Raw genomic sequence first — 18,828 nt, 5'->3', positions numbered from 1 at the left:
CTCTCTCCGTCTTTTCTCCCCTTTGATATCTGTCCTTTTGGCCTGTTGCTAGGGAACAATAGAAAATCTGTTTGCAGCCTAGTCTGTTTTCAGGGGATGCATAAGGAATAACAGACAGGTTATGGGGGGGGGGGGGGGATCGGGGTCGCCAGCTACTGTGACCCAACCTGAGCGCCAGAGATTTTTAATGACAGGGTCTGCGCGGGGTTAAGAAGATGAGTCTCTTCACAGACTGCGCCATTTGACTACAGGCCTCATCACGCTGCATTACAATAAAGCTGCAGCTTAGCATATCATTCCCCTTGGGGTTCTGTATTGTTGGAGTCAGCGATGAAAACCACCGCAGTTGCCTGATTATCTCACTCATCAGGGCCAAGCTTTCAGCCCGAGGACACTGCAGCGCTTTCAGCCAAGGTGTCAGCACACAGGCATTCAGACCCAAAGCACGAGCAGGGAGGTAAAGCTATGGGTGTACTTGAAATTCACAAGGATGAGAGGAAGGAAAATCAGTGGAGACAGTTTGAAGTTTTGTGCACATGTTTAGATTTTAGTTCAAGTTATTATTATTCATTGAAACGGGTTAAGGGATGACAGGTGTATAAAGCTTTGGATTTCTCCACTCCAGGAAAAACTGTGTAGAAATACAACATAACCCACTTTGTTTTTCAGTAGTAAGGATCCAGACCTTAAGGGACATGTTAAAACATGTAATGTTTTAATTACATTTTTGTTTACAATAATGCACATTAATGTGTGATAAAGTGTTAAACTGGAAACATGAAAGTGTCAACCGAAGAGCTGCAGTTTCAAGCTACACTTATTCGAGCGTTAGCATTGGCTGACACTAGCAACAAAAACAAAATCTCCTAGCGACAGTCGTCATTTCAGCTGACAAAACCTATGAATGTCATTTAGAAATGAGAAACCTGCTTTTGTACGGGACCGTTTCAAATCAAAGACCCACTGTTCTAAAAATGACAATGACGTGTGTAGGGAGAGCAGCTATAATAACTGTGGGGACGAGAGGCTTATCAAACGGTCAATTAATGTGTCACTAAACCTTTATTCAAATTTATTCCAACAAGATGTATTCTCCCTCTACCCATGCGACTCACGATCCAACAGGTCTGTGATTCAGACGCCACCTGTGGCTCCTCAGAATAGAAACATTTCCAAACTAAGAACAGAGAAAATCCTTTGACTGATGCTGTACATTTCATAACCTCACAAGCCCCAGGACACACGCTCAAAGACATTACAACAATTTCAAACAAAATGTGTGGCTGTCAACTCAAGAAAGAGGTTGTTATTTATTTATCTTTTTTTTTTTTTTTTAAAGAACCTCAAAGCTTGCTTTTGAAAGATTCAAAGTTTTGATCTGACAGCTCGCTGCAATATGTATTTTTATATCACAGAGGGATTTGTAACCTACTTTTAAAGCCATTGAGTGCCACTCTGCGCGGATGGTAGAATCCTCTCCTGCACTGGCACTTGTATTTGTCCAACACAAATCCATGGCCAACGATGGGAGTGCACTGTAAGAAAAAGGGCAGAGACAGACGTGTGGAGATTTAATAATAATAAAAAAAGAATAATTAAAAAAACTATTTTGGTTGTAATCAACAGGAGTAGCACAGGAAGTAGTTGCGTGGAGGCAGAAGTGAGAAGCTGTGAAGGAAATGACGACAACAGGATGGAGGCGGATGATCGGCCAACACGGTGACTCAGCCAACGCAGCGCTTCTGTGCTTCTTGAATCCAAAAGCGAGTGGGAGTAAAATGATAAAATATCAGGATGACATATCACAAGACACAGCAACAACAAATTCTGACAGAAATATAATCAGATAATTAGCTTTTCTCGCACACTGTTACACATTCGGGCATTCACCGTGATAATACCAAGTGATATTATAGTCGGTACAGACATGATCAATTAATGGATTAGTTGATTGGGAGAAATTAATCAGCATCACCATTAATTTAAAGCTACAGTATGTACATTTTAGAAATTCTTTTTAGTTGAAATAGAGAGGTGCTGTTTGTTCAACAGTCTGGAAGCAATGCTGAGATATTTCCTTGTAAAGTTTCTGAGCAAGTCTCACCCTTCTGACCAATCAGAGAAGGCCAAGGTCAGGGGTGGGAGCTCAGAGCTGTCAATCAATATTTGAACGCGCTTCTAGTCTACGACTCTTATCGCATCCAGGGCTCAAGCTAGCATTAGCTAGAACTGGGAGGGGCCTAGTGGTGTCCCTCCCAGTCTCATGGGAGCACTAGCTTGATGTTGTAGCTTTAAATAAGTTTTCAAGCAAAAATGCCAAATTCACTGGTTGTTTATTTTAGTAAATCAAACATCTGAAGATTTCATCTTCAACAAAATAATGCACAAATGAATCGATAAAGAAAACACTCGTTAGGTACAGTAATAAAGAAACCAACTATATCATGCACAAATGAAAATCAGCCAGAATAGATCGAGTAAAGATCGAGTAAAGCATCGGTCAGTTAAACACTTCTGGCTCTGCATGTTGAGTAAATGTGAGCTTTAAAGTGTTGGAACGTCCAAATATTTGCATCTTGTAGGAAACTATTGTCAAGATCTGGATGATTCATAGCAGTTAACAGTGGGATTAATGCGGCTAACCAACAGAGAATGCTGTAACATTTATAATACAAGATACTGCACATAGGCTGCCGTGTTTTACAGATATTACTGAAATCAAAGAAGTTGAGTATTATCCAGGGTCCCAGCAGATATTAGACAGATATCACAAACTGAATGAAATACAGTTCCTATGTGTTTTCACTGCCGGCTGATGATTACGCTCCTTCTCAGGCCCACTGCAGTGTCTGGTCTCAGTTAATGAACTTGTTTCAATCATGTTATTGAGTCTCCTACATCGTCGACATACTCCTCTGCAGCGTGAGGCAGCAGACGCCCCAGTTATGAACATGCCTGCTGTCAGGGGAAATCACAGGGCTTTGCCAAGTAACAGGGAAACTAATTAATATCTAAATTAAGAATTAAGGGTTGTTTGCAGAATTTAAGAGCGCCTGCATAATTCCAGCTTGCATTGATAACTGTGGGAGCTACATGGGCTTACAGACCATCTGGGGCAGAAACACACTCAACGACATCCAGGCACCGGTATGGACACACTCATGTGAATGCACATATCCTTTTACTAAAATACAGCTGCAATAAATTTGACATGAACGTTCATAAATAGTGCATTACATTGCATGCTTACTGTAAAAACAGTATATATCCTCTGGGACAGCTGCTGCGGAGAACAGCAGGGCTATATTTATGCTTCATGAATCAGTGACAGTCACCGATAAATCTATTATTACAAATACAACCAATGTTTAGGGAATAATTCTACATTGTAGAAAATTATTATTTGCCTTCCTGCTGAGAATTAGATTAAAAAAACTCTTGTGTCTGTACAGAACTACACCCACGAGGCAATTAGCTTAGCTTAGCATATAAAGTGGAATCAGGGGGAAACAGCTAGCCACGCTCTCTTAAAGAGTTCAAACTACAACTATCTGCACCTCTGAAGCTCAGTAATGAATCTCAGTAGATTGCCACATTTTCTCATCTGTTTGTGTGTAGGAATGATGTAAGTGTGATACAATGTTTTGATTATTAAGATACCACTCTCATGTTCACGCGCAAGGTAGCATAATAGCTCCAGAATATGCTAGAAAAGATACGGAGCTAACTCTGAGTGCATTAGCTGAGAGCGAAGTGCATTTCCCAAAATTTCAAAAATATTCCTTTCAAAGTCGAATGAGGTAATAATAATAATAATAATAAATAATAATTTCGTGAAAAGACATGTATTTCTTCTGCGACAGAGAACTGGTCAACTGATCACACAAACGACAAAACGCTCCCACCTCTTCAGATCTGTCAAATCTCCACTTCTGCCATATAAAAGTGATATTTTGCTATTGAATTTTCTGCTGAGCCAGGTTTTGGTGTAAAGTTTATTTCAGCTTATAGTGAACATTGACATTTTGGTATTTCACTGGTAGTTCAACAACATGTCATTTTGGATGATATCTATTTTTGTCTTCATCTTTTTTTGAGTGAAAGAGCTCGGCTTGCCAAAGCTGCCAGCTGAACTTCTGCAGAGATAGTTGATTTTCAAAGCTGACAAACAGCCTCAAATCTCTAAACTGGGAAGCAGCGGCACGAAGGATGGGGCTGCAGAGGGTACAAATGTCTGAACTGAAGTGCAAATGGCTGACAGAATAAACAGATACAGTAAATAACTGCTTCAGTGTTGCACCACTGAAGACAAGCAGGTCTGGGAGTTATGAAACACGTTTCCACTTCTTGGAAGAAAGAATGTGAGTTTTACACCTTAGAGACTTCACCTCTTGTTGATGGATTTTTTTTCACATTTTTCTTATGAACTATTGGCTGCTCTGAAATGTGAACTGTGTCCGACAGCATCCTCAAAGCTATGTTGGGTTTACCTATAAAAAATTTAACAGCCACAAGCCAGAAGAGAAAATACAAGCATAAACTGAATGTGTGAAATATCTAACATTTTTGTATGTTTTAGCCTTTTTGTATCAAAAGTCCTTCAAAAATATTTCTGCCTCTTTTTTCATCTCCTATATATAATGAGGGAAATCCAAGGATAGTGGCCTTTACATGAATAACTGTCATCAGCGACCTTCATTAGAGTGATTCAATGTCCATGATAATGTTGTGCGTTCACACACAGCAATTGTGAAGAGCTGTAAAATATGTCCATTTAAAGAAATCATTTACTGCACGGCAGTAAAGGAAGATTAGATATGTGAAGACGACTTCATGCATTTGCATTTGGTGCATTTCCATAACTGTAACGTGCCCAATACAAACCAATCTCCTCATCACCATTTACTGTAATTCAGCATTTCAGTAGTTTATATTTTAAATATTTATGTTTTATTTCGCAGTGACTTTCTGAAATTTTTTATGTAGAATATATGTAGCTTACCAGCCATAATAAAACAGGACTGAGACGACAACGCTAGCATCTCTGTTTAACCTGCACTTTGGTGCTTTGAGTTAGACGCTAACATCAGCATGCTAACATAATCACATAGGCAATGTTAACATGCAGATGCTTAGCAGGTAATGTTTACCATGATCGCCATCTTGGTTTAGCTTGTTAGCATGCTAACATTTACTTATTAACACTAAAAAGAAAGTACAGCTAAAGTCAGTAGGATCTATCTATCTATCTATCTATCTATCTATCTATCTATCTATCTATCTATCTATCTATCTATCTATCTATCCTCTGAGGACCAGGAGTGTCTGTACAAGTTCCAATGAAATTCATCAATGCAAATAAAGAAAATTCTCATGTTGCATATGGTGACTTTTCTATCCGAGGGAAGTCCTGAATAAAAACAATTTCAAACCTGCCACAAAAACAGGAACTAGTGTGTAGTCCAGACAAGGCCTGGCGGTCTCAGCCTCTCAGAGCCAGGTGGATAAATGATGTCATGAGACTAAAAGCATTTTAAGTTCAAATATCCAAAAAATTACAGTAAATGTGTGTTGGTGCTAAAACAACCAACATGCAGCTTTAAGTTACTAAATCTTACATCAGTGTTAAGCATTTCAGTATATACTTTGCATGCATTAAATCACGATGTGCAAACAGAACATGAATGAAAACCCAGTAAGTCTAAAAAAAACTGTAAATGAGCCACAGCAAGCTGCAGCACATCTCCTGCTGGAGCAAATCTGCGTAAGCAAGTGTTTATTCATGTGTCTTCTCCTTTCTGGCGATAAGCATACCTGTGAAATTATATTAAGTCGGCATAACACAGGAAGGGGCATTGATTTGTGCTAAAGCCTTTTCAAAAATTTTTCATTCATCCAAAACCAAAATGAACCTGAGGCTTGGCTCGGATGTTTATGTGCAGGTGGCGAGTTGAGGACTCGGCCTCCACGGGGCGAAAGAATAGAGTTGGACTTTGTCCAGCTTTGGAACATCTGCTGGGCAGAAAAGATGAAGAAAAAGTATGTGAACCTTTTGGAATTTCATGTTTTTCTGAGTAAATTTGTCATAAAATGTGATCTGATATTCATCTAAGTCAAGGGTATTGACAAATATAATGTGTCTTAAATAATACCACAAAAAATTTGATCTTTCATGTCTTTATTGAGAATAATCAAAAAAATCCTCATAGTGCTTGTGGAAAAAGTATGTGAACCCTTGAATTAATGACCTCAAAAAAGCTAATTGGTGTCAGGTTTTAGCATAGCTGGAGTCTCGTTAAGACAATGAGTTCGGGGGTGTGGACTAAAGCTACTTTGACTGATAAAAACCACTCAAACTTTTAGAGTTTGTTTTGCAAAAGAAGAACACGTTTATGTGAGCCATGCCTCGCCAAAAAGAGCTTTCAGAGGATCTACGATCAAGAATTGTTGATTTACATGAAGCTGGCAAGGGTTACAAAGTGATTTGAAAGACTTTAGAAATTCACCAGTCTACAGTTAGGCAAACAATCTACAAATGGAGACACTGTGGGACTGTTGCTACTCTACCAAGAAGTGGACGCCCAGTCAAAATGACACCAAGAGCACAACGAAGACTCATCAATGAGGTAAAGAAACAACCCCCCAATGACAGCCAAAGATTTGAAGGCATCATTGGAACTAGCTGACATCTTCTGTTCATGAGTCTATAATACGTAAAACATTGAACAAGCAGGGTGTCTACGGCAGGACACTACGAAGGAAGCCACTGCTTACGAAAAAGAACATTGCTGCACGTCTGAAGACATGAGACGTCCAAAGAATATGGCAGAGCTTAAGCAGCTCTGGCAGGAAGAATGGGCATAAATTCCTCCTCGACGATGTGCAGTTCTGATCCAGAGCTACAGGAAGAGCCTGGTTGAGGTTATTGCTGCTAATGGGGGGGTTTAAGCAGTTATTAATTCTAAGGGTTCACTTACTTTTTCCACTGCCATTTTGAATGTTGAATGAGTGTGTTCAATAAAGACATGGAAGATCTGATTTTTTTTTTTTTCTTGTGTTATTTTAGACGCATTATATTTGTCAATACCCTGACTTAGATCAAGATCAGATCAGATTTTATGACAAATTTATTCAGAAAACTATGACATTCCAAAAGGTTCACATACTTTTTCTTGCCACTGTAGATAGATAGATAGATAGATAGATAGATAGATAGATAGATAGATAGATAGATAGATAGATAGATAGATAGATAGCTAGTAAGTAAGTATATGTGTACATACTGTAAGTAGATAAATAAAGCAAATATGGCAAATTGAAGAACTGCCAGACCACAACCAAACAGCCACTTACTCACTCTAGTACAGACACAGACATACACGACCAGCATTTGTTATGAACTTATTTTCTGCTTACGCCAAAGGAAGCGGAGGCTCATTAAGATAAGACATACCCAGGGACACTGAGGTGGGCAAAGACGAAACATGATGCTTATTTTTGGCCTTTATTGTGCTCTGTGCATCAGAATTGTTGCATTTATTAAACCTGCCTGTGCGATCGCAGCACAAGTACTTTGTGTTTCCCAAGTGCGTTTTAGAGCACAGGAGATAAGATTGTAAAATAAATACCTGAACATTTGGTTTGAATATTCTCACTGATTCCAGCCTTGTATGGGAGGAGAAATGTTTGTTTCTTTTCTTCTTCTTTTACCTTTTTTTTTACTAACCTACCTACATCACCTGTGCTCATGCACACTGCTCCGAAACCAGTTCAAGTACCGACCCCATGAGTATAACAGGAAACGTGTATATCAAACAGGAGCTGACATGAAGCATCAACACTGGATTAATGTCACCCAGCACCGAGCCCTGCTCCATATGTTGTCTATCACCAATGCTGCTTTTTCCAGCAATGCTCATGCAGCAACACACACACACACACACACACACACACAGACACACACTTTAACAGGGGCAAGGCCAGCCTCATTTTTCCTCAGCCCCTACGAAAGCGCTATGAAACGGCCGTTTGACTTGTCTCAGTTTGATGGATCGCCTTCATCAGACCGCAGGCTGAACGTGAGAAAGTATTTTATAATTGCACTTTACTTTGGAAGCAGTGGGCTTTTTTAATTCCTCTTCTTACAAGGTTCAAGGTTGCCTTGTCAATCATGGAAAGACTTATCTTTAAAGAGGGGCACCCTGGGGCTAGGAGGTTTCATTACAGAGCTGAGACCTGATCCTCGCATATAACGCAATTTCAAGGGAAAAGGTAGCCTGGAATACTTTAACAAAGCTATGGATCAGTTTGTGGTGATTTATCCATTGTAGCAGTGGCCTTGATGATATTTACCTAACTCTCACACTCACAATTTTTCTGAAACTGGGCAAAAAAAAGTCCCTTGAAAATCAGAGTTATTGCCATTTTGTTTGTTGACACTGTATTAATGTCAGTCGGTCTGTTTGGGAGAGGTTATATTCTTTCACTAGCGTGTGTAGTGCATTAGGGTTTACTTGCAACATTTAACCATCTCACAACAAACCCAGATGAAAATTGCTTTGCAGCTGCTTTGTGCAGCATAAAAATAGTGCCCTTGGAAGGTGAACAGCTTTCAGTCATGCATTTGTGAGCAAACAAAAACAGCTAGCTCGCCCGCTAGCTCAAGAACCTCAAGATATATCCGATCTGAGTCACACCCCACTTTCTGGGATGAAAGAAGCTGTTGTTATTTGATTCTTTGATTTGATCCACTGTGGCTAAGCTTGAAATGACCCTTTTCTGCAGAAACAAGACCAAGTCAAAACCTATATTTGCATTCTGCCTAGTGTGTTTCTGCTCTGGAGCTAGAGCAGTAATCAGAAGGTCTGTAGTTCGATCCCTGGCTCCTCCAGTCCACATATTGAAATGTCCTTGGGCAAGATACTGAACCCCAAATTGCCTCTGATGGCTCCATCACTGTATGTGACGGATGGGTGTGATGTATGTATGTATGTATGTATGTGTGAGTGCAGTCCATCTACCATTTAAAACACATTTTAAACTGCCCTTTAAACTATGCAAATACTGAAATATCAAAACAACAAAGAATAGCATAGCGGCGCAGGTGCACAGCTTAGGACTGTTCATCTGCCTAACAAGTACAAAATCACAGCTTTTATTATAACCCTCAACAGAACACCACATAACAATATCAACTGGTACTATCACACAAAGTGTAAAACATACTTCACATGCTCATGAAAAAAAAAACACATTCTGAAGTGTTTTCAACCTAAAAATCAATTATCTGTAACTTTCAAATAGAGGTCCCCTCATGTTTGGACTGCAGCCTGTGGTACCTGTTTCAGTTTTCTCACCATGTAATTTGATAAAAAGCTGTGAACACGACACCAAGATGGGAGTTGGCAAGAGCGAAAAAGAGGCAGAGAGAGAGAGAGAGCACTCTGCGTCCCTCAGAGATCTATAAATACACTGAAAGCATTAAACCCTAAAAGCATTACAATTACTCTGTCTCTTGGGAAGGGAATCTGCCTGCTGCTGCTTCACAAGACGACCAACGACTGAAACGGTGGATGTCTGAGGAGACGAGACCTTGGACTTCAGCCTGTCTGGAATTTCTACATCAATTTAAGAGGGAAAAAACTGAGATATATAGCTGGTTATCGATTGGTGGTTTGTTGTGGTTACAGTGCTGTGACTAGAGAAGGAGTCATCAGGTGAGGCTGAGCTGAGTGCTGCTGTTAGTTTCCCTGTATCCTTAAAGGACATGAGCTGAGAGAACAGAGGTGATGAGACTGTAAACTCACAAATTCGGGGCTCTGATTTATATTCCATTTTCTTAAGGGGGCAAAATGTTGAAAACGTTACCACCGATCGGCTGTGCAGCCTCAGGAAATGTGTCAGGAGTGATATGGAAGTCTCACTCGGCATTTTAAGACTTATGAGATGAACCCTCAGTTTCCCCACACAGACATCTGGGTGGGTGGTCTCCAGCTCCCTGCATGGACTCGACTGGGAGGCCTCACTCAATTAAGATCCAACTGCTGCTGCCGACTTGACAGGCTCTTACATTTTGCTGTGGCAGCCGCTGAGCTGCAGGCAACAGATTAGAGAGTGAATGGTGTTTCTCTGTGGAGGATGAATTCTCCCCGACGACTGTCCCTCTCTGCTGTCACTCCCCATCCCTCCCTCCCAATCTCGTCATCCTCTCCATACTATATGCATCCTTGTCCTTGCGCTCGCCTTCCTCACTGCATGCTATCATGCATGCGTCATCAGCCTAATTAAAGATCAAAGAAATATGCTGGACTTGCCAGAATGTGCTGCAGAGCAGAGGAGTGTTACCTACATTGCAAATATTTTGTGTTTTTATTGGTAATAAATATAATTGCATATTGTTTGGGTTAAGTAATAGTAAGAGTGCAGCGTAAAAGACTTTATGAGATATATTTATTAGTGGTATATTTTGTAGCAATTTCCTAGTAACTTGTAAGTCTGGGGCTTTGCATGAGGCAGGGGGAAGAAAGAGCAGAGGGAGAGATATCCTGCGTTATAGTTATTGTTTTGGGTCAAGCTCCAAAACCACATTAATAAAACATCTCCAGAACACAGTTTGACTAAATGGTGTTATCAGCCTTATCGGCAAGGACAGCAGGAGACAGAAGGACTTGAAGGCAAGATTTGGGTAAAGCCAAGAGGGTGTTTTCCTAACTCTGCAACATCTGGACATCCAAGCAACACAGCCTGAAAGCAGCGTGTGTCAATATCCATCCATGTGTGGTTCTGAATCCTGGCGGGAAACCAAAGCTGTTCGGAACAAGATCACCTCCTTCGGAGTTACTCAGAAAAACCGAAGACAAGAACATCAACGCCAAAATAAGGGAGAGGGAACGGCGATGGTTGTGCCATGTGTTTCCAACAGTGTCAGATCACATCCCAAAGGCTGCAATGAGACGGGTTCCTCCAGGCCACAGAAAACCTGGAACACCAAAAAATACAACCTGGAGCTGAGCTGAGATGAGTTCGCCAAGACTAACTTAACTTGGGGGGAGGCTCATGCTGTTGCTGATAGAGAGCAACCGAGACAAAGAGGATTGAATCCAAAAACACTGGATCTTACCCTTCCCATGATGCAACTTGATAGAATCATTTCATTAACCATGGCTGTGTCCGACAGTAAATCACTACTCCGTATATAGTCCACTATATAATGAGTTCGCCATTTTGTTGTAATGTCGCCGAATGTAAAGTGAGAATTATCATAGTGGACTGCATCATGAAAAGCAGTGTTCACCTGATGGTCACTAACCAAGCAATATATACCATCATGCATTGCACTCGCGCTGAAAGACAGAAAAAAAGGTTGCAGAGACAGTAATGTGTGAGAGTGTTTTCGATGATGCAGCGGAGTCGCCATGATAAAATCGCCGCGTTAAATTGGTGAAAGTCCCCTTTAAAATTAATTCATGTCATTCAAAATAGGTTGTTTCTGTTATGTCATGAGCCAGTGTCACATTTAAAACCAAATCAATAACTTCTTGTCTTCTAAGAATAGAAATACAATTCATAAACACAGTATTGTGGTTTCAACTTGTTATGTTGCTGAAAAGATTACTGTCACTGTCAGAGTCGGAGCCTGTAAACTTTGAGTGATTTACTGAGAATAAAAAGCCCTACAGCCGAGACCGAAACCTTCCCACTGAATGTTTTATTAAAGAATGGAAGGATATTGCAAAAATCCCTTTTTAATATAAAGTGTTCACGGTCAGTGCACCTGTGTTGAGTAGAGGTACATATTTTAAATGTGTGTGTGGTTTGTCTGTGTGTGGCTTTTTTTATTTTTTATTATTTGATATGATTTTCATTCTGTGGGAAAATGGCCCCACAATAAAATCATTATGGTGAATAATGTGACCAAAGCAGCTAATCCGCTTTCATTACAACTGTATCCAAAACATGTTTCTCCCACTCTAACCCGCTAATTCTTTTAACAAATCATTCTCCATTTGTTAACATGGACTTTGCTTGAGTTCCCATTCGCCACACCTTCTTGTCACAGTCTGCGCACAAAATGTACAACAGAAGAAGAACCACTAAGACGGCTGCATGCAAAAAGAAAAGTGTATCACAACATAAGTTACAGATCCTGGACGATTTCATATGTAAGACCTGTTCTGCACGAGTGGGCCCATTTGGAAAGAAACCTCTTAGTGTAACAGTAACGGAGGTGTGTAGGATCATTGAAGAAGACTGTACGTTTTGATGGTGCGGTGCGGGACATGCCTGTGAATTCATGGCCCTGTTATGTATGTTCCCCGCAGGCCGTGGCAGAGAAATACATTTCTGAATATAGAGTTGTACAGAAAGCCGCTTACATTTTCACAGCTGTACAGTGAAGCTCGCTTCATTAAACCGAGGGTTGATTTTACCTCGGTTTGAACTTTTTAGAAATGTGGCTTTGGATGCAAACGCTAATGGTCTCTTTGATGTTGCAAAGAGAAAAAAATTATACTACTTAAACATACACACACATACACACACACACACACACACACACACACACACGCATTGCCAACTGGTGTATAGATGCTCGAAGTCTTGAAACATTTCAACCCAGCTGTAGCTGGAGAGCTTGAAACTCCCCTGAGGAGAGACGGAGAGATGCTGGCAGAACAAAACAGAAAGAGGAGAGTGAAAGAGGAAAAGACAGGTTTTTTTCCTGCCTCCTCTGCTCCTCATGTCACCTTTTCTTACCAGCTAGAGATAAGGCAGGTAAAAACAGATCATGTGAGTGTCTGCTTTCCTGACAAATACAGTTTAACGAACGTTAGAAGAAACTCCAATCCAAGATATTCCTTTTATCTAAATATCCTTTACTACTACACAATGTCTTATTTAACTGGGTATCCCTTTCCTTCCATACAGTATTTATACGACTTTAAGACTTCTGAAGCTTAAATCCTCTTTCCCGGCAATGTGCCAGAGATGATAAGAACTGCAAAAAATAAAATAAAAAAGGAAACACAGAGTAAGGCAATAAACTATATTTATATTTATTTCCCTCCTCCCCGCGCCCACACCGCCCCGAGAGCCGCTCTGGTTTCCAGCAGCAGAGCACAGAAGGGCCACATGTGTCCAGGTGATTAATTTTTCAGATGAGACTCACACATCACTATAAAACAGTAGCTAAGCTGCAGCAGGAAATAATGGTATCACTGCTTCTTCCGAGTCAGACTGTGCCGTCCCATGTCTACATAAAGGTAAATCCATAAATTAGGTGTGTACACTGGAACGAGAACACGCAAGGTCACCAATTTATTCAGGCGAGGATGTTGCTGAAGCATATAAAGCAGTAAAAACAAAAATAACTGATACGTTTTTCTCATTTATGAATTGGCCACTTCACATGATAATATAATGGGTTAGGTTGGCAAAAGCAGAGAATGACATGTTGACAGATGGTGGGATAATTTGTGGCTTGTCTTTCCTCAGAGGAGTTAATTGGCTTCAGGAGAATGAAGACGGGGATAACATGCAGGGGTGTCAGAAAAGGAAAAGGATGGAAAACAAGTGAGATGAGGAGGGGGTAATAGCCAAAGATAAAGAGGACGGAGGGAAAATTTGGGAGAGTTCGAATAGCCATGGAAACAGAGAGTGTGGAAAAGAGCAGCAGCAAGAGGAGGAAGTGCGGCTGCTCGAGCAGAGAAAGCAGGAGGAGAGACAGAGGGGGTAACCCTACTTGGCTGTCACAGCAGTTTACACTCATTAGCAGAGCTCTGCCTTTGAAGCCCTTCATCTCCAGCGGCACGTTTCACAGGACCAGGCAGAGAGAGAACACACACACACACACACACACACACACACACACACACACACACACACTCACATATATATATATATATACAGGCATGCATATGTAAACACATTGCAGTGATGCCTACTTACATTTAAAAAGTACACACAAAGACAGAGAAAAAAAAAGAAGAAAAAACTCAAAAACCTTCTCAGATGAATCCAGTCACAAATCACCCACACTAATCATTCTCAAATCCTCGTCTAATTATATAAGCAGTGGCTCCTTATGTAAGATGCTTCCCCTACGACTGACTATCCATAATGCATGAAGTCTTGTATTTGGTTCATGGTGACACATCCTACCTACCTCCACAACCTCGCTGTATCTGGGCAGACCAAAAAAAAAGAAAACAGACAAAGAAGAAGAAGCTCTTGAACCTGAACAGAACAATACTCAACTTTATACAGCAAGATTTAAAACACAACTCCTAGTTAAAGGGTTAAAAATCAACTTTATTTTCTGATTACTTAAGTTCATTTAATCACTCAAAGATGCAGTAATCAATATATATATATATATATATATACTGTTTAATATTAACAATGGCTCAAATACACACCCAACACTGCATGTCCGAGTGTTTTAACATCTTAAGAACTTTGTGTCACCAAAACTTTTGCTTCCACCTCCCAAAGTGTGAGGTTTTAGAGCTGGCTCTAATAAACCCACTGTAGGCCACCTGAGAAGCTGTGGGGCAGCCAGAACGAAGGAGATGTTTTAAGCTTAGATAATATAAAGAATTATACGGGGTGAGACTGAATGAGACTGAACATTATAGCAGCAAATACAAACATGTTTTAATTTGAATAGTTTTTCTCCCTTACATTCGTCTTTCTGTGATAAACGTCTTTGGCCCTGAGCTAATCACACGACACGGACGAGTACATCATTCAGCATGTCAGGATTTCTGTTGAAACAAGAGCAGGAAATGAAGCTGTACAACATGATCCGGCTGAATGAACTCAGACTAGATTTCCTTTTGTTCCTCTACCTACTGCTTCTTCTGTAAAACTGAACCGATCTCTGCTGCTCTGCTCCTCCTTTCACTGTTTGACTGTTTGAAGAATTCAGATTTCTTTTTCCCTGAGATTTTTTATAACTGTTATTCATGTAAAGCAGCAGAGTGTAAACAACAGATATAAACCTAAATGGTGTGCAGGTGGATGGAGCCGAGAGAGCAAACCAAACTGGGGAGGCAGACGTCTCTCTCTCTCTCTCTCTCTCTCTCTCTCTCTCTCTATTTATTTACTTTCTCCACATTGAGCCACCAGCCCATTAGCCTACTGCTAAAAGCTGTCACATTAAGTTGATGTTGAATACAAGTCATTAACGTACTCACAGTAGTCGTTTATTTGAAGAACCTAATGTGATGTGATGATCTATTTATAAAATCATTGTGTTTACCGGCCCTGTCAGCCATGGCCCGACAACCGGCCTGGCCCACTGGGAATCTTCCTGAGCCTCCCGACCAGCACCTCATTAAGCTGCTGTCTTAATGAGGTGACATAAAACCGAGGCTGTGTGTCTTGGTTTTTGCCTACAACATAGTGTTATGAAGCGAAATCAACTCGCAAAACCAATAATTGTTTACATGTTGTAGCCGACACATACCGTGCAGTACAGGCCATCAACAATCACTACAATCTTCTACAGTAATACAGCTACAAAAGCCATTAGGCCCCAACACTGACCCTGACTGTTGGTCACCAGCAGGCGACTCGTTTTCACCTAATAACAGTAGCAAGTGCTAACCTGCAGATTGTTGCCTCCAATCAACACCAAAAGGATACCACCTACTCTCCCTTCTTTCAACAGTATAAATGACTATAATAAAAGCTATACAAAAAAAGCTATTTGAGCGGCACAGCTGAAACTATAGCTGCTGCAAAGCAAAAGACAAAGTGAGCAACTGATGCTAGCTAGTGAGCGACGAGGAGCTACTCGCTAAAGAGTTGGGTGTTTTCTTGGTAGCTGGCGGAGACCAAAATAAAAGTGAAAGTAGAAGTAAATATTTGGCTTATATTTGTCATGTGGTAACGCTCATGTTTACATTTACATTTACTCATTTGGCAGATCCTTTCATCTAAAGCGATTTACAGGTGAGGTCAGGCAGAGAAGTGTTGAGTACTAGTCGGGCATGTCAGTGTGTCGGAGGCGTCGGGGGAGGAGCTGCTCTCGGAGGAGATGAGTCGGGCGCCTCCGCTCTGACTCAGTAGCTTGTTCCACCATCAGGGAACCGCAGACTGTGATTGTCTGATGTTGCTACGTTTCTGCTGATGAGCAACTGTTTACAGTTTTGAGTTTACAGTTTGCTGCGTTGTTCACAACAGGAAATATTAAGGTTGAGGGATAAATTACCAGCTGTGCTTCTTTAAGAAAAAAGAGGACACGTCGCAAAAACTCTTATTCTGCTACAAAACGACTGAAGCATTACTCACAGTGACAATGAGAAGGGACTGTTGTGGTAATGCTACCTGCACACTGCAGAACACATGATGCATTGTCACATTACTAGTGACTGTCTTATTATTATCTTTCTCTCTGAGACGCAGCCTCGGGGTGTGTTTGTACTCGATGAGGAAAGCAATGAGCCTCACACTGACTTTCCACAGCTCATTTCCCAAACATCACACTTAGTGAGATTCAGAAATGAACTGTTTTTTTACTGGAACGAAAATACAACATTTTTTCCCATTTGGTCTGTGATAAGAAGCTAAAAATACTTTCTTTCTTTTTAATAAAGTCCTGTTGAAATGTCGTATCATGTGTGTGGTGCACTGACATTATGTCTCAGCAACCGAATCATTTTTTCTGGAAGCTTCTGACAGCACGGTTCTCAGACTTTGATTAGAACGAGAAAATTGATGTAAAGTCCCAAGAGGACTAAACCAAAGCGTGGGTAATGGGCTAGCTGAACAACAGCAATATGCAATTGATTACATCAAGTAGGCCTCGCAACAAGCTGGGAAAAGAAATGAAAAGACTGAAGCACCGAGAGAGAAACGGCACAAAAATAACACTTGATGGGAAAGAAGAAACAAGACATTTCACATCCAAAATTTAAAACAAAATCTAAAATTTATACAGCGCTGTGATATGCTGAAACAGACACGTTAACGGTATATTTTTTATCAGCCATATTCAGACTAGTCCATGTGATAACATTAACTCAACATTTGCATTTCCACATATTTAGCAGCATTAAAACTGTTTGAAAGTTTGCTGTTTATATTTGCCTTTGAAGATTATGACAACTCTTTGTCACCTACTGTGATTTCTTTCTCACCTCTATTTATATAACAGTGATTGAATTGACGGTGTGGAGAAACAAACACAAACACCATCAGCAAACTGTAAACTCTCATGTCTCGGCACATAATGAGTTAAAGGAGACAAGGCTTTTTTAAATGTGTTTTAGCCGCACTGACTCAGTGGAGAGCAAAGCCGGTCCATCTGTTGTTCAGTCCACCACTTTGGTTCAGAGTAAAATATATTAAATTACTTCCATATTATTATTGTATTTCCATAAGATTTGCTACAGTCTCTACTTTGTGTTTAGCACTAATTAGCAAATGATAGCATGCTAACATGCTAAACTAAGATGTTGACCATGTACGGTGGTTCCCAACCTGAGGGCAGGTTTTGACAAATCATTTGTAAAACAGTATAATTTTGGTGAAAATGTGTAATTATTAAAAACAAAATAATGTTTTTAAATGTTTTAAAAAGACATGATCTTTAATATATGACATAATGTGACTGGCCTGATCACATCCAGGCAAACTGCAGCATCAAGATGGAAAGCTGGTTAGCAACTGAAAGAATTAAAAGGGAAGAGAGTCAAGAGGCAGATTTTGTTCCCATCAAACAAAAAAGAAAGATTGAGCTTCCCCTGCTTTCAGTTCAGTCCTGAATGTTTCATCATCATTATTTAAATAAAAGGTGCTCGGAGAACATATTATTTAGCCTCCGTCTTGTCATCGGGTCAGATCAACATTTTTGAGATTCAGTTTTCAAGAGATTTTCCAGTGTGCTGTGAGTTGGAAAAAGGCTGAGAACCACTGGTGTAAATGCTAAACACGAGGAGCATGTTAGCACGCTGATGTTGAGACATGGCTGTCTCGTCGTTTTATAGCTTTATGATGCAAAACCTCAATATTATCTGGGTACCTCTGTTTCCACACAGAAGATGTAACCTCTTCTGAACTGCCCCGAATTTTAAAATACTGAGACTGACTGACTCAACAGCTGCCACACGTCTAAATGAATACTGCAAACAGTCTGTTCCAGCTGATGATTTCATTGCTCTATGAAATAATCCAATCTTCAGGGACAAGATTAACGACATTATTACGAATGCATAGAGTTTCACAGTCAATACTTGTCCCCTCTAACAAAACATTTGTAATGAATGGTTATAAAGTTTTAATTTTATAGTGTTTTTCAAACTTTTAATCCTGTTTCCCACATTCCTACATTTAAAACAGCGAGAGACAAATAACACTGCTGATTCAAGATGGCACTGAATCACTGACTCCCGCTTCGCCAAATATGGTTAAGTCTAAGATTATTTAACGCACATAAGCAGTTTAAAAGCAAATGTTTCCACAGAAAAAAAAAAGAAATTACAGATGCACAAATGTGCCTGTTAAAAACCCACATTCACACAGGACACACATCGAAGTTAATTCGGCGCGTTTCCATCAAAGACGGCCCTGGTAGCTAAAAAGGCTGTCTCTGCCCACCACTGCGATGATGATAGAAAGACCCAACACGCACCATCTGCACACACACAGCAAATACAGATCTGAACCGAGGAACTACAGGACTATCAGCCGCTCAGCTCAGATTATATCAGGCAGCAGCCAGGAGAGAGTTTCTTATGAAAACGGAACAATACAGAAGAAACAACACAACAGATCAAAACGAACACAGAGAGCTGCCGTGTCTCCTTCTATAGCCCCCCCCCACCC

At 40.4% G+C, this 18,828-nt stretch overlaps 1 protein-coding gene across 1 annotated transcript in view; it reads right to left on the bottom strand.

The window, feature by feature from the left end:
* The window catches only part of gpr158b (G protein-coupled receptor 158b), a 60,318-nt gene that overhangs the window by 33,764 nt on the left and 7,726 nt on the right, over nucleotides 1–18,828 (bottom strand). Inside the window, exon 3 of the mRNA XM_023421802.1 lies at nucleotides 1,433–1,535. Within this exon, the coding sequence (XP_023277570.1) occupies nucleotides 1,433–1,535 (103 nt within the window). The remainder of the gene's footprint in view (nucleotides 1–1,432; nucleotides 1,536–18,828) is intronic.

This window comes from Seriola lalandi, unplaced genomic scaffold (assembly GCF_002814215.2).
Source record: "Seriola lalandi dorsalis isolate HSWRI2012SDOR001 ecotype SW California unplaced genomic scaffold, Sedor1 jcf7180002054677, whole genome shotgun sequence".
NCBI classification, from domain to species: Eukaryota; Metazoa; Chordata; class Actinopteri; order Carangiformes; family Carangidae; genus Seriola; species Seriola lalandi.
This window is presented reverse-complemented; position numbering and strand designations above follow the sequence as displayed.